We start from the raw sequence: 21,802 nt of genomic DNA on the forward strand, positions 1-21,802 counted from the left end.
ATATTCAATCATTTCTGATCCATAAAACACTGCATCCACCTATGGTCAACCTAATACATAGGGACACAGAGCATACCGTAGTTAGGAACATGGAGAGACCAGACTGCCCATGATTGACTTTTGGTTCCTTTACTCAACTTCTCTGTGCCTCATTTTCCGCCTATATAATGTGGATAAGGATACTTTTCTCATGGGTGGCTGCAAGCACTCAATACGTTAAATGCCAAATGTGCTTAAAACTGTGTCTGACATATTAAAAGCTAAGTATTTGCCATCATGTCTTATGTTTTTCTTAAGTAAAAACTGCAAACTATAGAATTGTGTGCATAGCATGCTATTATTTGTGTGTGTGCACATATGTGGCGGGGGAGAAGGAGGGGTGAGGGGGAATGTTTAAAAGAATATACAGATAGCTGTAGATACCCCTGGAAGGAAACATAAGAAAATGGTTACTCCCAAGGAAGAATAACAGGTAGCAGAGTTTGGGTGAGTTGTAGACTTGCTTCTCATTATATGTGCTTTTTAAAAGTTTTATGTATATATACATGAATTACCTATTCAATAATGCATAAATTTTGATCACAAATAAAAAATACCAATTTTGCAACAGCAATCTAAATTGTAGATGTAATGCATAAAAACAAGCTTTTCAAATTAAGATATATATTCAAGGGAAATGCCAAACCAAAGAACTAGATCTTCTTTGAGCATTGATTTTGCTCTAAGAAAACTTTATTTTCCTGGTAACATGCACACACACACACACACAGAAAGAGTGAGAGTGTGAGAGTGTGAGAGAGAGAGAGTGTGTGTGTGTGTGTGTGTGTGTGTGTGTGTGTGTGTGTGAGAGAGAGAGAGAGAGAGAGAGAGAGAGAGAGAGGGCTAGTACACTTTAAAGATAAAATATCTATTTCAAATAACTTCAAGAAACAAGATATTCAGGCAAGAAGGTTGCCTTAGGTTATTAAAAGTATTTACCTCCCTTATGTAAGTACTGAAAGAAAAAGTATACAAACATTAGTCTAGGAATAATCTACACCAAAACTCTGAAGGGGAGTGTCTGACCTTCCAAAGAACAAACATCAAAGTTTTATTGATCTTTTGTCAGCTTTAAGCATGTTCTACTCCAACATATTTTATAAGTAACAAAAGCTACCAAATAAGCATCAGGAAATCTTAAATGATGCATTTTAAATTAAATGCCTTCAAAAATGGACCTGATAATCTTTTGTGATAACAATGAAAATTTCCCAATCCCTCCATTGTCTCTGTGATCACAGAATGCAGACCTTAAGATGAACATTTCCATCATAAAAAAAGAATTAAAACTACTCCTTTAGTTGTTCTAGAACTATTTTTGGTGTGTAGGTGAAGTGTAGACCTAATTTTATTCCTCTCTAAACTGCTAACCAACTGTTACGGGCTAACTATCATTAACCAACAGGTCCCAAGCAACATTTGTTGAATTTTTTTTGGTTCTTCCAGTGATTTCTGTGGTCACTTGCTACATACTAATTTCTTTTAAATGTTGTATTTATGGCTGATTCAATTATTTATCCTGACATTTAAAGTTTCAGTAACTAGTAACAAGTTATCTCCCTATTCTGGAGTGTTTGGTCTCTAAAAAATCTAAGAAGTCATTTAAGAAAACATAAAAAGACATTTTTTTAAAACGTGTAAGCAGCTAAAAAAATTAGAAGAATAATCTCCCTCTCTCACATACACATGCACACATAACTGGGATACTAAGCTAATAAAAATCAGCTTCTAAATTTAAAATCATAAATGCAAATTTAAATTTGGAAAACTTATGAGGCACAACTATGGCCAATGACCTTAAAACATAAGGAGCTCATATAAATATTATTAATCAACAAGAAAAAATATAAAGATGAATAAACATCTAAAAAATTGTTTACTGCTATGGGCAAAGAAAGGCAAACTAAAACAATAAAAGACATTTTCTCCATATTTGCAGGGAACTCTTTCAACGAAAATATTCAATGTTAGAAGTGCAGAACAATATTTAGTGTATACCATCACTAGTACAAAAGGCACTTGCTAACACTGGCTGCCTTTGGAAACGGAAGCAAGCAGCTAGAAAACAGGATGAAAGGCAGATTTTCTTCTATATACTGTTCTTTAAATTTTGACATTTAAACTGTTTATTACTTATTCAAAAATATATAAACTTGAAAAGTAAAAACATTAAACGTGACAAAAGTAATGGTAAAAAACCCATAGTTATGGAAGCATGAAACAAAAGAAGTATCCTCATTCATATCTTCTTGAAAGTAAACTAATAGTATAGAGCAATTCAGGTTTATTTCTGAACTTTCAGTTATATTCTATTAATCTGTCTATCCTTAAGCCACAATATTTTGTTTTGTTTTTAATTATAAAGATGTGGGGTACAATTCAGGGTTAGGTAGACAAACACTGATTACGCAGGTACCCTTGTTGATGAGGTATGAAGTCACAATGTTTTAATTACTACAGCTCAGTAATAAGTTTTAAAATCAGGAACTTTGAGTTGTCCGGCTTTGTTCTTTTTCGAAACTGTCTCAACTATTTTGGGTCCCTTGCAATTCCACATGATTAGCTTATCAATGTCTGTCCAAAGGCCATTGGGGTTTTGATAGGGATTGCAGTGCCTATAAATTGCTTTGGGGAATATTACCATCCTAGCAATATCAAATCTTTTGCTCAATGAGCATAAGCGCCTTTCCATTTATTTAGGTATTAACTTCTTTCAAGTGTCTTGTAGTTTCCAGTATAAAAATCTACCTGTTTGGCTGAACTTATTCTTAAGTATTTTATTCTTTCTGATGCTATTGTAAATGGAATTATTTTCATAATTTCCTTTGTTCATCACTAGTTACAGAAATACAATTTTTGTGTGTGTACTGATCTTGTACCCTCCAACTATACTGAATTTGTTGATTAGTTCTATTCAGTTTGTGTGACTATGTGGATTCTTTAGTATTTTCTATATATAGGATCATATCATCTGCAAATAGAGACAACTATACTTCTTTCCTACCAATTTGGATTTCTTTTTTCTTTTGCTTACTTACTAGTTCTGACTAGAACTTTCAATACAATACTGGATACAAGTGGTGAAAGCAGGCATCCTTGTCTAATTTTTTATCTTAGAGGAAAAACTTTCAGATTTTACCACTGAGTATAATGCTAGCTGTGAGTTTTTCATAAATGCCCTTAATCTGTTGATAAAGTTATCTCTTCTATTCCTTGTACGCTGAATGTCTTATCATGAAAGGGTGCTGAATTTCGTCAACTGCTTTTTCTGCATCTATTAAGATAATCAGGCCCCCCCCTTTGTCCTATAATATAACATCTTATATTGATTACAAAATGCTGAACCACCCTTGCCTTCCTGGGATAAAACCTACTTGGTCATGGTGTAAAATTCTTTTAATATGCTATGAGATTCAGTCTGTGCTGGTATACTTTGACAACTAAAGGTATACAAAGAAAAGAGACTGCAATAAAAACAGACTAAATGGTAACAAGTAGTTATCTCTACATGGTGAGTTTTTCAGTGAGATTTTTTCTTTGTAACTTTCTGTATTTTCTACAACAAATATAAGCAACTTGTATAACAATAAAATAAGTAATTTACTGATTTTAAAGAACATATAAAGAAATTATAAAATCATTAAGACAACCCAAAAGAATAGGCAAAGGACACAGACAAATTTAAAAATTATAATGGTCCATAAGCATATGAAAAGATGCTTAACCTCATAGTAATTAGTGAAATGCAAATTTTAAAAAAACTATCATACATGCATGGTCTGGTAGCTCATGCCTGTAATCTTAGCACCTTGGGAGGCTGAAGCAGAAGGATCACTTAAGCCCAAGAATTCAAGACCAGCCTGGGCAACATAGCAAGAACTTGTTTCTACAAAAAAAAATTTAAAAATTAGCCAAGCATGGTGGCACATGCCTGTAGTCCCAGCAACTCAGGAGGTTGAGATAGAAGGATCACCTGAGCCAAGGAGTATGAAGCTTCAGTGAGCTGTGATCATGCCACTGCACTTCAGCCCGAGAGAGAGGAAGTGAGATCCTCTACTCAAAAAAAAAAACAAAACAAAAACAAAAAAACTATCACAACCATCATTTTGGCCAAAATCAAAAGCTGGAGGGTTTTAGAAATGAGATCTCCTGTACATAATTAGTGGGAGGGCAAACAGGCCTAAACCACAACAGAGTTAATTTGGCAATACCCAATAAATTATATAAATATTGACAGGCACAGTGGCTCTCGCTTGCAAGCCCAGAACTTTGGGAGGCAGAGGAGAAAGGATTGCCTGAATCCAGGGGTTCCAGACCAGCCTGGGCAACCTGACGAGATGCTATCTCTACAATAAATCAAAAAATTAGCCAGGCATGGTGTTGCATGCTGTGGTTCCAGCTACTCAGAAGGCTGAGGCAAAAAAATCACCTGAGCCCAGGAGGTTGAGGCTGCGGTGGTCATGAGCATGCCACTTTCACTCCAGCCTGGGTGACACAGTGAGACTCCTACTAAAAAAAAACAAAAACAAAACAAAACAAAAAAAACGAAAAACCAAAGCCCAGTCATTCCTCTTTTATAACACATATTGTAAGAATGCTCAATGAAGCGTGATTTGTATTATCAAAAATTGAAAACAACCTAAGTTAAATATACCCAACAAGAGAAGACTGGGAAAATTATGAATTTTCTCATTCTATGAGACATACTAAAGGGCAGAAATGAATGAACTATAGCTACATAGACAAATCTGAAAAACAATGTTGAGAGAAAAAAGTAAGTTACAAAACAAAATCTATGATATGCTATCTTCTTCAATATAAAATTTATAACCCTAGAAAATGAAACTATTTTATGGCATATGGATATATAAGTACATAAGAAAAATATAAAAACATAAATGAGAAAAATAAACCAATTCACAGAATCTCTGAGAAGGAAAAAGGAGGGATACACCCTAGGCAGTTTCGACTGTATGAGAAATCTGATTTCTTAAAAGAAACAAAAAAGACAGATCTGTCATAATTTTAAGATTTTATACACAAATAGCAAATATACTGATACTTCTAATAATGTTCTCTATATCTGCCTACTTGACATACTTCATAATAAAAATATTTTTAATAAAAACTAAATCAAAATAATAGTCACATGTCAATTTGATACTTGGTAGGAGATTTCCAGCAATCATTAGAGACAGGACTCTTTCCCATGAAGTTGTTTACAGAAATAAATACCTTTTGGTCAATGAAAATGGGTCTTTTTGACCCTCAAAGACATTGGATTTCATGAGTAAAGCTGAAACTAGCCTAATTTAGAGGAAACTATAAATAAAAACAAAAGTAATTTACGAAAATATGGTACAAGAGATCACCAAAGACTAATATCATACCTTTCTTAAATCTTAATACAGTTCTAATAGCTGTTTGTGGCTTCCCCACACAAAACATGGCACGAGTATAGAAAACATGCCCAAGGTTCGTTCTCTCTCTCTCTCTCTCTCTCTCACACACATACACACACACACACACACAGATAAAAGTGTTCTGAAATTAGTGATGTTTATACAACTCAATGAATATACTAAAAACCACTGAATTGTAAACTTTAAAAGGGTGAATCTATGGGCAAATTATGTCTCAATAAAGCTGTTTTTTAAAAAAGTTTTGATGATTCTCCATTTAAAGTGACATTCCAGCACTTCAACAAAACTCATTTCTCCATTTTACTATAATCACCATAAGTACTTTGATACCAGAAACTCTTATTTACCTTTGCTCAGAACAGTGCACTAAATAAATAGGGATAACACAAAATGCACTAAATAAATAGGGAGCACAAAATGTGCTCTTTCCAGCCCAGAAGTTTTACTTTCTCATAACATGACATAAAAAAAAAAACCAGTGACAGAACAGTTTAAGTACATTTTATACTGGAAATCCACATTTTCCTTTAATGGTAAAACACATTGGTGTGAATTCAGGTTGACAATTACTTCTAAAAAACTGTTTTTTCTGCAAAGATAATCTTCCTCTTCCTCCCAAAAAAATTCTTCCTCTGTACTTGAATACGTTTTCAGGGGTGGTTCTCAGTGTCCTTAAGAATCTAGAAACAGTTCCTTATCTCTACATAATAATCAACATCTGCAAATACTAAAGTAAAATCTAGTCAACTAATAGACAACCACATACCAACAAATATTAAGAAGGAAACAGAGATATGAGGATGCAGGATAATCTTTAGGGTCTAAGTAGTACCTTCCTACTTTCATGTCTTAGTGGGAAGGAGCAAGGATTTGCTGAGGCTCAGGGCTAGGCACAAACCTGTTCTTCTTCTGTAAAGGGTACAAGAGCTAATGGTGGCAAAGGCTCCTCCTGGAGGATAGGCAGAAATTCTTTATCCAGAAGATCTGAAGGTATCTGTATGAACAAACACAGGACCAAGAAATTAATTTCATTCCTCCAACTATAAAAAAACCAAGAAAAAAACACTCTTCTGCTTATCTATTGCTAATCTAATTATTATAAATACAAATTAACACTTGTACAGTCAAAATTAACTGACATATTTTGAGAGTTAAATATTAAAAACCCCAGTTACCCTCTCCACCCTCTCACCAGATCACCACTTTGGTATTCCAGAGTACAAAGTGGAAGAGTAAAAATCTCCACATTCAACACAAAGCAGAAGGTAGTAAGAAGAGTTTGATAAGCAACTGCTTCTGTCCTTAGCAACCATCATTAAATGTTGAGGTTTACAATCAATATAAAAGTTAAGATTAAAAACAAAGTATATTGGAAAAAACACAAAATATTATTTCTCACTAGTCAGATAATAAAAGTCTACCTTATACTGTTTCTGTGTAGAACATCTGTAAGTAACTCAAACATGGTATTATATTTTAAGATTTTTCTCTCCACAAAAAATTTTATATTTAATTCAAAAGGGGAAAAAATTAGGAGAAGATGCTCCTTTTCTTGCTCCTTAATTCTAACTGAAAAGTAGGATAAGAAAAGTAGCTGCCCCTCAAAAGTGGATGGATAAAGAAAATGTGGTATATATACACAATGGAGTATTATGCAGCCATAAAGAAGAACAAAATTGGGGCTGGGCACGGTAGCTCTTGCCTGTAATCCCAGCACTTTGGGAAGTGGAGGCAAGTGGATTGCCTGAGCCCAGGGATTCAAGACCTGCCTAGGCAACTTGGCAAGATCTCATCTCTACAATAAATCAAAAACTTAGCTGGGTGTGGTAGTGCACACCTGAGGTTCCAGCTACTTGGAAGGCTGAAGTGGAAGATCGTCTGAGCCCAGCAGGTCAAAGGTGCGGTGGCTGGGAGTATGCCACTGCACTCTACCCTGGATGACAGAGTGAGACTCCAACCCGAAAAAAAAGGAACAACAACAAAATCATAGACTTCACAGCAAACTGAATGGAGCTGGACACCATCATACTAAGTGATCTATCACAGAAACAAAGAACTGAATACTGCATGTTCTCACTCATAAGTGGGCCCTGAACCACAGTCACATTAGCATAATGGAGGGATCTGCAGATGCTGGGCACTGCTAGGGGGAGAAGGGGGAAATGGGTGGGTGGGGGAGTGAGGAGCATGTAACAACACAAAGGGTACCTGGTCCACTACCAGAGGGAGTGAGGGCCAGTTAGAAGCCCAAATTTCACCTACATGCAGGCCACCTATGTTGTTAATCTTTACTTGTACCCCACATCTTTATTAGAAAACAAAACCTTTTTTTAAAGTAAGAAAAGAGAAATTCTTCATTTCTCAGCCATTAAACTTGGAATAGAAATAAAAACAGACATGAAAGGGAGGTTAAGAGGAAATTAACTAAGAAAGGCCTTGAGCGCTGACTAGTCTCTTGTGTTCATGAAGCTGCCTACTGCAGTAATGAAATCTTAGGTCTTCTCTAAAAAACAGAGTATCTTAACACTTAGAATATCTTTGTTAATTATTGCAAATTTTATAAAAGAAAAACAGTAAGGTGGAAAGAAAAAGCATGGGCCAGTACATTAGTAAAATATATTTTTCATGTATCTACAAACCCCAAAGTCTCACAATTTTTAACTCTTTTCCTACTTTCTTACCTTGTTGTCTTTAAGGAAAAGTGCTAACATTTCTTCTCTGCCATAACGATAATCTGCCAATTTATACTTCGGTAATGCTGGAGAAAGAGGAGGGGATGTAATACTCCCACCACTGGACAGAGCTCGGAGCCTAGAATAGGAAAGACAGCAAAGAATGGCAAGAGTAAGATACTACTGCAGCTCTCTGTCAAACAAGTGGGAAAACTAATATCTGGGAGCTGCCCCCAAGTTCTAGAAGATAATAGATACCAAAGGTGAAAGAGACCAAGGTACTTTAATTCTAGTTTAGCCTAAGACAAAATTTAACACAAACATTAAAATATGTGTCCAAAACTGCTAAGCTTTATTCACAAAGGCAGAAGAGAGGAGAACAACCTACTAAATTACTACACATTAAATAAATGCTAAAAATAAGAATTAAGAATATGTGGGCTGGATGTGGTGGCTCACGCTTGTAATTCCAGCACTTTGGGTGGCCGAAGGGGGAGAACTGCTTGAGCCCAGGAGTTTAAGACTAGCCTGGGCAACACAGGGAGACCTCATCTCTACAAAAATTAAGAAAATTAGTGAAGCACAGTGGCATGTGCCTGTAGTCCCAGCTACTCAGGAGGCTGAGGCGAGAGGATCACCTGAGCCCAGGAGGTCAAGGCTGTGGTGAGCCATGATCATGCCACTGCACTCCAGCCTGGGTGACGGAGTAAGACCCTGACTCAATTAGAATTAGTAAAGTGAGACGGTAGGGTTTTGGTTTTTTGTTTTCTCAGCATTTCTATTTTCTGTTTCCTTTTTTTTTTTAAACTTTTGGACAACTTGGAACATACATAAAAGTACCAAGAAGTAGATGCCAAATTCCCATGTACCAATCACTCAGTCCTAAAATCCATGGCCAATCCTGCTCTTTCCACCATCTTATCTAAGACTCCTCTTGATATTTTAAAGAAAATATATGCCTTAACATATCCTCTGTAAAACTTTAGAACATTATCCCTCAAAGGACTTTTAAAACATTCTGGATTTTGCTGATTTTATGCATGATACAGTTAAAACATGTCTGTCTGTCCTCTGCATTTCACGTAGATTGGTGATTGAGTGTAGAGATTTTGAGACTTTGATCAATCTGGGTTCTATTTTTTTGGCAATACTTCCTATGTGGTAGTGTATTATTCCACCAAGAGACACCTGCTGCCTGGTTATTGTTGTGATGTTAGCAGCCAGTGATGATTAATGCTTGAATCCCTCAACTCACAGATTGCAAAATGATTATATTCTGTCATTCCTTTCTTATTTATTAGCTGGAGTATTTCTGCAAAAGCAAATTTCCCTCCTATTCTATTTGCCATAGTTACCAACTGACATAGTTAATACAGGAAAGGAAGGAAAAAAGCCTAAATTCTTTATTCATTTTCAAAATAATGACTAAGTTCACTAGCAGCCTCCAACAGTAACACGTTATTCTTTAGTAACATATTTCAACTCACTACAATTATTCTTAATGTTCAAACTGTCTTCAATTGGACCAGTGTGAGACTCCTCAGATTGGCTCCTGAGTTACTTTTAACATGACCCTTGCAGTCTTTAACAGTTCCTTTTCTACCTGCCATGCTAAAATGTTCCAAGCTCATCTTATATTTTTCTGGAATCAACCCTTTCTTCAGAGAGCCCTGATTCTCCTTTCCACCTAGAATGACCACAATCTGGGTGCTGGGAGATTGGTCTTTCTTTCCTTTCCAGCTATTCTTGGGCTTGGAAGTCATTTAGCTCAACCCCCATAAAAAAGGCTAAATAACCAGTCAAGAAAACATGTCCATGAAGAAGTGATTCAACCACTGTTAAAGTACCTTCTCGGAAACTGCTCCCTATCAGATTCCTGTAAAGTTGGGCTCTTCCCTAAAGAAGTAAAATTAATATCCACTGAAGCTGGAAATTTTACACATAAATTAGCTTATTTAATCTCATTTAAGCTTCACAACAACCCATAACAGATAAGAAAAGTAGAGCTGAAAGGTTAAACAACTTTCCCACAGTCAGCAGAACAAAAATTCAAATGTAGGTTTTTATAACTAAAAAGTCCACAATCTTTCCAACAATGAGGTTTCAAAACTGTATTTAAAATCAACAACCTACCTACTAAACATTAACTCAAAATTTACATACATTTATTAGAAATTATTTTAAAATATCTTCCTCATACCGAGACAATGTGCTTCCCAACAGCTTCTACCACTGGAGAGTACATCTAAAAGAATAAATGATATTCTTTCAAGAGAATATCATTCCAGTATTGACCAAGTATTGACTCTCACCAGACTCCTCCTCAAGGCCCGATACTCCTAATTTCTTCAACTACTCCTCACAGTAAGATTTCAAATCCATTCACCACCATGTCCCTTCCAACGGACTCCCCATGGCTTTCCAATGTTCAAGACTGAACACTTCTTATAACCAACATGAGCAGAGTTTATCCAGCTACTGTGAACCAAACAAAACTGAGGCAAGCTGAGAGTAATTCACACTAAGAGAAGACAGTTACCTGAATTAGAAGAAGGGTTCTTCTGTTCTGCCTCTATGATAAATAATCAACAAATCCTACGCCAAGTCCCTCTTCACCCACAGATATTTGGAAAAGCTAAAACATACTTGGGTAGTGTCCCTCCCTAAACACCAGTAATTTTATCTCCTCCATACAACCTTTTCCTTCAGAAATGTAGTCCGTCCCTTACCTATATGCTTTTCCCCACCCCCAGTTTCCAAGCATATCGAATGATGATATGTTTGGAACACCTTTAAAGCAGCAGCCCTCTTTCAGGTATGCACTATTCATCTTTCCTCTCCATTCCAGAAACATCTCCACTTCTTCACTTCCCAGTCATCTCAAAACCCAGTGCATCTGGCTTCTCCTACCATTCCACTGGCTCTAGGAAAGTTCACCAATAACCTCAGCACACCAAATCCAAGGGATATTTTTCTATCTTCATCGCCTTCATCATTTTAGTCTATATTAAGATCTGTTTAACAAAGGAGGCCCAGTGCCACCATAGGTAGTAACTGATGACTAGTAGCAGGCCCCCTAAAGCTCTACCATACCTTACAATCGTCACTTGATTGATGTTATCCAAAATCCAAACCAGCTTATGAAAGAAATGTGGATTGTCAATACAGATGCATGAAAGTGTGGGAGTCAAAAAGCACTTCTGTGTAATCTCGTGATTCTCAAATCCCATACAGTGAGGTTTTCATATATAACCACACATACACAGCGTACAGTCCATTAAGTTCAATATGCCCAAATCCCTACTCATCATTCAACCTAACCCCTTTATCCCCTGTATTCCCAAAGGTAGTTAAGGACACCTGCATCTAATCAGCCACTGGATTAAGAATCTGAGATTCATCCTTTACACCTAACCTTCTACCATCTCCCACACCCAATGACCACGTCCTAGTAGTTTTAAATCCTAAATCTCCCAGGCCATCCCCCAATCAAACTAACCTAATTCTTGTTCACATACATTTCCTGCCTGGACTGCTGCAACAGCATCCTAAATTATTTCCCTAGTCTTATTCCATCCTCTCCACTACCACAAGTTATTTATTTCAAATACAAATCTGAATAAAACTCTCCCTGCTACCAATTATTTCTTCATTAGCACACACTAACCAAAAAGAATCCAAAACTTAACAACATAAAAGGACTGCCTCCAAGCTCATCTCTCCCACATGTCATGTTGTAACACTAAAGGAAAACATCATGAAGCTCCTGTCTTATATCTGCAGTGTCTTATCTACTTATCTCTACACATGCCCTTTCTGCTGTCAGGAATAATTTTCATATCCTTTTTCACCTCTTCTAAGAAACTAAGGTAAGCTGACAGTAATTCAAACTAAGAGAAGACGGTTCCTGAATTGGGATAATGGTTGGGTTCTGACTCAATCAATAAATCCTACTCCAGGTCTCTCTTCAGATACTTGGAAAAGTTAAAACATAATCAGGATGCTGGGGAGAAGAGAGGTTAAGTGGGAAGAAGAGGGAAGAGAACAAAGAAATAATGAGGACAGAGAGTTGGAAAGAGAATGGGGGGAAGGAGGGGAGAAGAGAAATCAAGATCCTTAAGACCTTGGTAATATCTGCCCAGCCTTCATGGAACAGGCTGGTAGAAGAAAAGGATAAAATCATATAAACAGACATATATTTACTAAAGAACCTTAGAGCAGACTTGATCCAAATTACATTTTAAGATTACTCTGGCTGCTGTGAGGAAAACAATTAGAAGTAAAAATCAAAGCCAGGAAGCATCAGTAGGCCACTGCCACAAAAGTTTATGTCAGAGATGGTGGTGGCTTTCACTACAGTAACGGAAATGGAAATTCAGAGAAATGAACAGATTCCAGAGGTATTTTGAAAAGCTAAAACTGACACCATGTTATGATGGACTGGATGTAGGAATACAGAAGTAAAAGGAATTATCAAAGATAATTCCAAGACTTTCGGCTTGAGCAAATGGGCACATGGTATTAAGATGAAATTAAAAAAGAAATATAAAAGGGCAAAACTCATGAGACCAGTACCTGAAAAAGTATGAACTATGATATGCCTATAAGACATGTTAAGTGGAAAAATCAAACACGCAGCTGAATATCCTGTGCTTGCATTATAATTCTTTTATAGCATAATGACATTACAGTGAAATTTAGTGTTCTCTTCCCCACTAAATTAAAAAGTAGGTGCCAAAAGTGTCTTTTTATCCGTGTTGCCTTAGCACCTAAACCAAGACTTAGAACACAGCAGACACTTTATGTTTTCTGAACAAATGTTAATATTCTTTAAATGTTAATATTCTAATACACCCCTGGATAACCCTTCAGTTCAGAGTCTTTTACCCTTTTTGAAAACTAGGATTAATGCACTGCTTCCTCTAGAACTTCTCTCATTTTCCCCACAATTCCACAGAGATTATGGATGCTAAACTTGCGTTCTCTTGCCCAACCCCTCCCCTCCAATAAGACCCGAATGCCTTCATTCAATAAACATTTATTAAGTGCCAATGGCTGACACACTAAGCTAAACAGGCTTACCAAAACTGAGAAATGTAGTGCATTTTTTTAAATGGAATGAGTTCTTTCCTAAGGCAAACACATAAAAGATATACAAAGATGTATTTAACAGAGACATAAATACATTTAACAAAGATATAAATAAAATGCTGTGGGGGAAACAGAATTATCTCTCTTTTTATTTTTTTCAAGGAAAGACCTGGAAAATTGTCCTTAAAACCATGGAGATGAGATAGGAAAAAACCCCAAAGGAGCCAGGAAACTGTAATATTCTCCCTATAATAAAGTCGTTATCTAGATTTATCCGAGTAGATTTTCCATATATATATATATATATATGGTCTCACTTTGCTGCCAAGGCTGGTCTCAAATTCCTGGGCTCAAGCGATCTTTCAGCCTCAGTCTCCCAAGTAGCCAGGATTACAAGTGCACACCACTGTATCTGGCGTGAGAAGATTTTCGATCCCCAAATTGTTTTAAATCCTCAAATAAAACAAGTACAACCAATTTGTTTTTCAAATGTCTTGAAGTATACATTTGCAAAGATAAGATATAAACCAAAATGTTAGCAAAAGTTCTATGAGTGGTAGAATTAAGGGTAACTTAGATCTTTTCCTTTTCCTTTTGTACTACTGTTTTCCCCAGATTTTCTTAAATGTGTATGTTTAAGTTGTTACTGGGACAAACAATGAAAAAACTCTACAAGACCTAAACTAAGGTATTTAGCATCAAAAAACTTATTATCTAGATAGTGCTTAGATAGTGCTTAGCCAGGCACGGTGGCTCACGCCTGTAATCCCAGCACTTTGAGAGGCAGAGGCAAAAGGATTGCCTGAGTCCAGGGGTTCAAGACCAGACTGGGCAATTTGGCCAGACCTCATCTCTACAACAAATCAAAAAATTAGCCAGGCATGGTGGTATGTGCCTGTGTTTCCTGCTACTTGGAACGCTGAGATGGAAGGACTACCTGAGCCCAGCAGGTCAAAGCTATGGTGGCCATGAGCATGCCACTGCACTCCAGCTTGCTGGGCAACAGAGGGAGACTTCAACTTAAAAAAAACAACAACAAGATAGCACTTAGTGTTTTACCAAGGATAAAGTAAACATACAGGAGATAGTTAAATTCATACAATCTTTCTGATGGTCAATCCATATATCATCCAAAGCCTTAAAAATAAAACTTCTGATTTAATAATTCCACTTCTAAGAAATTAATCCATAGAAAATAATCAGTGATAGAAACAAAACTGTTAAAGGATATATATACATATAATTTACATTAGCAAAACATTAAAAACTTTACTTTCCAACAATTCACTCATTCATTTAACAAATATTTATTGAGTACCTAACTATATGCCAGACACTAGAGATACAGCAACAAACAAGTTGTACAAAAATTCAAATCAATGTACCTGCCCTCAATGGAGCTCACAGTCTAGCAAGGGTCGCAGGACAGGATATAAATAATAAAGAAAATAAATGCATGAAATATTTGGCATGTTACATTTTTATATAGACCAAGAAGAAAAATAAAGCAAGGAAGACAGACAAAGAGTAGGAGGCAAGAAACTGTATAGATGGCCAGGAAAGGTCCAGGGTGGTAGCATCTGAGGAAAAGCTTTAAAAAAGTGACTACTGTTTTATAGCTAGAAGAGACTTACTTCCCCATTAAATGTATCACACTCTTTCACTGCTTTGGTGATTGTGTAATAAACTTTTTTATTCCAAATATAAAAACAACCTTAAGGCCTAATGATACCACAGACTTAAAAAGTCCAAGTTTACAGTCAGTCACTCATAGTCTGTTCCTACCACAACTTTCAATGCTCTATCTTCACAACTGCCCAGATACAAATACATCTCTTAGTTTTATACATTTCTTATTATTATTATGTTTTACATCATTCACAAAAAAGATAACCTTAGGAAATTGAATCACCTGTTGTTTCTCTCTAGTTTAGAGTTATACATTGATTCAATGTCATCACTCTAAATCTTTCTTATATACTCTGCACATAGTTCCTTACCTAAAGTTTCACAACAAATGCACAAAAATATGGGAGCAGTCTCTACTCATATTGCAGCTTTCTAGCTCAGGATTAACTGGGATATTTAAGGGCCTCATATATTTCCTTTGCCAGAAGGAATTCTGATAGATGAAACAAGGCAGTGTTGCCTACTAAGAACTCCCATTCCACAGTTTATTAGCACTTCACAGGAATAAGGAAGGCCCCTAAGCTCTAATGTCTGCAAAGTAACAGAAATAACAATCAGGTAAGGCTACTCCTTAAGGATGGGACTGGTGACTACCCTCTAAAGCTATCTGAATTCAAAAAAAGAGAGAAAAAAATTATTAAAAAGGATTGCCTGAGCCCAGGAGTTGGAGACCAGCCCGAGCAACAGGCTGAGACCTCATCTCTAAAATAAATCAAAATATTAGCCAGGCACGGTGTGAGAACAACATACTGACATGACTTTATTTGGGAACTCATGGTGTAGGCCAGGGGCCAGCACATTTTTTCTGTAAAGGGCCAGACAGTGAATATTTAAGCTCTGCAAACTAGACAACCTCTGATGTAACTACTTAATGCTGACATTATAGCATGAAAGGAATCAGATAATATGGCAACAAATGGGTGTAGTTGTCTTTCAATAAAACTGTACTTACAAAAATTTTACAATCCCACAGGCCACAGTGAGCCAGCCCATGATATAGGGCATCAGGTTAAATGTGTGCTGGCTCTAGAACACCGGACCCCAACGTTTCTGGCATCAGGGACAGGTTTCATGGAAGACAATTTTTCCATGGACCAGGGCAGGGGGAATAGTTTCAGGATAATACAAGCACATAACACGTATTATACACTTTATTTCTATTATTACTGCATTGTAATATATAATGAAATAATTACACAATTCACCAAAAAAAAAAAAAAGGACACAGACAGAAGAGGTAAATAACGGGTGGGCCACACACAGACTAAAATAAGTGTCAGATTCTGACTTAGCCTTCCACCAGATGCAGCTGTACAACTGAAGTACATCAACATACTTGACACTCACTGATAGAGTTTTGATATGAGTCTGCAAGCAACTGATTAATTAGGTCTCTCTGCAGTCAAACCTCACTGCTGATGTTAATCTGTATTTGCAACCACTCCCCAGCCCTAGTATCACTGCCTCAGCTCCACTTCAGATATTCAGGCATTAGGTTCTCATAAGGAGCATACAACCTAGATCTCTCCCATGCACAGTTCACAGTAGGGTTTCCACTCCTGTGAGAATCTAATTCCACTGCTGATCTGACAGGAGGCAGAGCTCACATGGTAATGCAAGCAACAGGGAGCAGCTGTAAATAAATGAAGTTTCATTCACTTGTCCACCGCTCACCTCCTGCTCTGCGGCCCAGTTTCTAACAGGCCATGGACTGGTACCAGTTTGTAGCCCAGAGGTCGGATCCCTGCTCTAGAATATCACCAGTTTTTCTTTGTCCTTTTATTTTGGCTAAATTCCTGCTGTTGCCTTTTCTGTTACCTATTAAGAGCAGGATGCTGAAAGAAACAACTTCCTTAAATTAGCTGATAATTTTAATCACATTTTTACAAAGAAAGAGACATGAGGTCATATAAATACAAAATAGAAGCAATTACAAATTCTAGATAGAAGCAAAAGAGCTGCACACAAAATGGTTTACAAAATGAGCTATATACATTTAAATCCACCTGATATAGGTAGTTAATAAGGTATGAAGAAAAATTCAGCTACAAGAATGTTCATTAAAAATATTTTTACAAAGAAAAAACTGAGAACAGTATCTATATACTACATCTAGAGAACTAGTTAAATAAATGATGGTACATCCATACAATACAACCATTTATTAGAATAGAAAATATTTATTGATAAAAATGATGTTTCTGACTTGGTTATTTTTTTAAAAGCAGGCTATAAAATTGAATGTACAATATGATACCACTTTTGTGAAAATCAATGTGCATATACACAAATAGGCATACACAAAACCACCTGGAAAAATATACCAAGATATTTACAGCAGTCACCACGGTGAAATAATGGTGATTATATCTAATTTTCATGTTCATTTCTAGTTCTTCTAGAAACATATATTGATTTGATAATAAGAAAATCATTTTCAAATATAAAATAACTAAAACAAGGGTAGCATTAAGTCAATAATTTTGAAATGAACAAAATATAGAAGTTGCATCAGTTCTTATAATTTCAAATAGTGATTTCTCCTCAGTCTCCAAATGCTAGCTATAAAGGTTAAGAAAATTTAGGAATTACACATAAAAATACATATTTATTATAAACATAAGAGTCCTCAAATAAGGAGTTACTACAGGAAGTCTGCATCATTAATCAAACTACCACCACCTGAACAATCAAAGATGTAATTTAATAAATAAATTCGATTTATCTATTTTATATGCTGCCTCTGACATTACCAAAGAGGCTGCCTGAGGTTTAAGTGGAAAAAGTAATTATTATTATTCATGCCACCGAAGAGAGGATCTTCAATCACCACTTTGGGGAAAAAGAAAGAAGAAGGGGGGGAAAGTCACACTACAATGTGATGGATCTCAAAATTCCATGAGAATTCCATATTCGGGGTTCAACCACATCTGTAAGAGACTCAAAGGTCAATTAATTGTTATTACATCCAATGCTAACTCAATCCTAGATGGGCTACTGCTAATAGCTAGTATAATTCTGGATCACCTGCCTAGCCCATCAACAAAATAAAACAAGAAGAATATTTTGGCCAGGCGCGATGGCTCAAGCCTGTAATCTCAGCACTTTGGGAGGCCGAGGCGAGAGGACTGCCTGAGCCCAGGGCTTCCAGACCAGCCTGGGCAACTTGGTGAGACCTCGTCTCTACAATAAATCAAAAAATTAGCTGGGCATGGTAGCACGCACCTGTAGTTCCAGCTACTTGGAAGGCTGGGGTGGAAGGATCGCCAGAGCTCAGCAGATCAAGGCTGCAGAGGACATGAGCATGCCACTGCACTCCAGCCTGGGCAACAAGTGAGACTCCAAATAAAAAAAAAAAAAAAAAAAAACCTAAAAAGAATATTTCAATAAAAACTATTTTTCAAATGAGTCTATGAATAGAAATCACAAACCAACACTGTAGCAGAAAACATAATAGATATAAAAATGTTACAGTTAAACTTAAATAAATTTTATATGTACCTAGACAATGGCTCAAACAAAAAAGCAAATAATATTCTAGGGTGGTGATGCTGTGGAAGAGTTTTGATTCTATTATCATTACATAAGCAGACCAAAAAAATTTTTTTTTATCAAGTATAGAACATAGTCATCTACCAAAGAGAACTTATTCCTGGAACAGCACATTATTTTCAGTTGGGCACAAAAGCATGCACATTTATAAACCACCCAACACCTGTCAAATACCTTACTACTGTATTAGTCTTCCAATATCGAACAGGATGAGATTTTTAAAACTCACCATTCAGGCCCAAAGTTCAGTGTCTGCGTTTCCGCTGCCATTCTTTTCCGTATTTTTTTTATGATAGATTTCAATTGGTGGAGAAACCTGTTAAAAGAAAAAAAATCTACATATAATTAGTCAAGATTAAATGCAGATAATTCCAGGCTAGAGATCATAACTAGAGAGTGTGTTTTACTTATGTTCCTCTCAACTGAAGTGACAAGAATAAGATCTCTTAATTCCTATTTATAACAATACTACAGCAGGCAAAGTAAAATAAAAACAAAAATTTTTTTTTTTTGAGTTGGAGTCTCACTCTGTCGCCCAGACTGGAGTGCAGTGGCCGCTCGCGGCCACCGTAGCCTCAACCTGCTGGGGCTCCGGCGATCCTTCCGCCTCAGCCTTCCAAGTAGCTGGAACTACAGACGCGCGCTACCGCATCCAGCTAATTTTTGATTTATTGTAGAGATGAGGTCTCACCAAGTTGCCCAGGTGGGTCTCAAACCTGTGGGCTCAGGCAATCCACTCACCTCAGCCACCTAAGGCACAGGATTACAGGCTGAGCCACCAAACCCAGCCTCATATTCTTAATTGATCTTGACTCCCTGTTCCTTGGTCAGACAACGGGTACATAACAGTCTAAAGGTGAGATAAACTAGTGCCTTCTTCACCTTTTCGGCAACTGGTGATTCAAAGAAAACTTAAAATCGACTTTTTTTTTTTAGCATTTTAATTTCTCTGAAATTAGAATATATCTTAAATGGATATCATGTTACAACTGGGTGGCAGTGATTTCACAACTGTCTGCACAAGGCCCAATTGTTAGTCTTAACTGCTACTTTAAATGTCTTCAAAATGATTACAATATGATTCTTCATCAAAACAGAATTTACTGTGTAACAGAAAAGAAGTAAATACAGCAATGGGATATTAGTGAAATAACTATTCATCACTGAAGGAATGATTCCAAGTATTTTACGGGACCTAAGAAACGGAAGAAAAAAAAAAAAGCCACAAGCCAATAAAGCTTGTTATGATTTGTTACTGATACATGACACTGCATGTATCCATGTGGTCACATAGAGTAGCTCTTAAGTATTTAAAGGGGCTAAAAATTAAACAGCTTATACTGTTTTTAAGATCTTCGCAAGCATCAAATTCCTAAATTTTAAATGGATAAGAAAATAATGGAGCACTCCCTTAAGAACTGCAGTATCACCAATACTCTGAATGACACACTACTATACTGCTGAGGAGAAGGAAGAGGAAAGAGCAAGGAGACTTCTACAACACCAAGCTGAAAAGTGATTTAGAAGAGTCACTCCCTAGAAAGTTTAGGCACTACTTTCACCAATTTATTTCATTTCTACTTTTGTTTTATGATAGAATTCTAAAGGATATAACATAATACAAATCTATTAGACTTACTTATTAAATAAGTTTTCTTTTTTTTTTTTTTTTTGAGTGGGAGTGTCACTCTGTTGCCTAGACCGGAATGCAGGAGCAAGCTCATGGCTACCACAGCCCTGATCTGCTGAGCTCAGGCAGTCCTTATGCCTCAGCCTTCCTAGTAGCTGGAACCACAGGCACACACCACCAGGCCCAGCTAATTTTTTTTAATTTATTGTAGAGATGAGGGCTTCTCAAGTTGCCCAGGTTGGTCTCGAACCCCTGGGCTTGGGCAATCCTCTCACCTTTGCCTCCCAAAGTGCTGGGATTAGAGGTGTGAGACACTGTGCTCAACCTAAATAAGTTTTAAAAAGCTCTTTTTAAAAATTAAAAATAATTCTAAGTAATATGAAAACTCTGTGCTGGAGTTTAGTTGGCAGTATGATTTCTTTCTTAGTAATGCATAAAATGATAAATCTTACAACTGACACATGTTAGATTCAATTAAAATTATGGTACATCACAAATGAAACGACTTATCAAGGTAGCAATGATCAGACCCCAGGTAAAATGCCTGCTGTTAAACTAAGGCAACTATCCCTGCTTACTGTAATCAGCCCTGTGACCTTAGTTAAAGTTGTTTTAGAGTATGTAAACCTACTTTGTCAACAAATACAACTGTTGAGACTATATCAACTGTAACGTACTGCTGCAATACAAAGTATCTTGTAGAGCAGACCTGGACTCATCAGCCTCTATGGAATCATAAACAAGGAAATCCTGTTTCACTCTACCTCACCATTTCACCTAGAAATCTTTACATACTACAAAGCTACCATGATGCACAAACATTAAAATCTCAGAAGTTTTCTTAATGTCTGAGCTGGGAACCCAACTACCATTTACAACATGGTTTCCATAAGAAAATTACTTCCTAAGATAAAGGTTTCTGAGGAACTCTTCAGAAAATAAGAATAGGCCAGGGGGCAGTGGCTCACACCTATAATCCCAGCACTTTGGGAAGCCTAAGAGGATTGCCTGAGCCCATGAGTTCGAGAACAGCTCGGGCAACTTGAGACCTCATCTCTACAATAAATAAGAAGAATAATAAAAATTAGCCAGGCATGGTGGCGCATGTCTGTACTTCCAGCTACTTGGAAGGCTGAGGCAGAAGGATCACCTTTAGTCCAGCAGGTCGAGGCTGTGGTGGCCAAGAACATGCTACTGCACTCCAGCCTGGGCAACAGAGTGAGATTCCAACTCAAAAAATAAAAAAAAGAACCCAGAATAATTACCCAAGCAATTAACTATCAAATAAAGAGACTTACTTTACTCAGAACAATTTTCTGCTCATTCTCCTTTATGAATTAAAGAGAAAGTACAATTGCTGGAGAAATCTAACTTAAGCACTTAAAATACTATACTCTGGCCAGGTGGAGTGGCTCACATCTATAATCCCAGCACTTTGGGAGACCAAGGAGGGAAAACTACTTGATCCCATGAGTTCAAGATGGGCTTAGACAAAATAGCAAGACCTCATCTCTATAAAAAAAACTTTTTAAAATTAGCTAGATGTGGTGGCATGCACCTGTAGTCCCAGCTACTCAGGAAACCGAGGCAGGAGAATCCCTTGAGCCAAGGCATCTGAGGCTGCAGTGGCCTTTGATCATGCCATTGGACTACAGCCTGGGTGACAAGAGACCTCGACTCAAAAAAAGAGAGAGAGAAAGAAAAAA

At 36.8% G+C, this 21,802-nt stretch overlaps 1 protein-coding gene across 2 annotated transcripts in view; it reads right to left on the minus strand.

Moving 5' to 3' along the window:
• Nucleotides 1-21,802, minus strand: part of GIGYF2 (GRB10 interacting GYF protein 2) — a 148,173-nt gene that overhangs the window by 101,314 nt on the left and 25,057 nt on the right. For both annotated transcript variants that reach the window (XR_002482370.1, XM_008065118.2), the window contains exons 3-5: nucleotides 18,696-18,782; nucleotides 8,144-8,273; nucleotides 6,361-6,456 (exon numbers count right to left, since the gene is read on the minus strand). Coding sequence is in view for 1 of the 2 variants with exons in the window: in XM_008065118.2 (XP_008063309.1) it covers nucleotides 6,361-6,456; nucleotides 8,144-8,273; nucleotides 18,696-18,736 (267 nt within the window). In the remaining variant the exon portion in view is untranslated. The remainder of the gene's footprint in view (nucleotides 1-6,360; nucleotides 6,457-8,143; nucleotides 8,274-18,695; nucleotides 18,783-21,802) is intronic.

This window comes from Carlito syrichta, unplaced genomic scaffold (assembly GCF_000164805.1).
Source record: "Carlito syrichta isolate Samal-C Ts95f unplaced genomic scaffold, Tarsius_syrichta-2.0.1 Scaffold308158, whole genome shotgun sequence".
Taxonomy (NCBI): domain Eukaryota; kingdom Metazoa; phylum Chordata; class Mammalia; order Primates; family Tarsiidae; genus Carlito; species Carlito syrichta.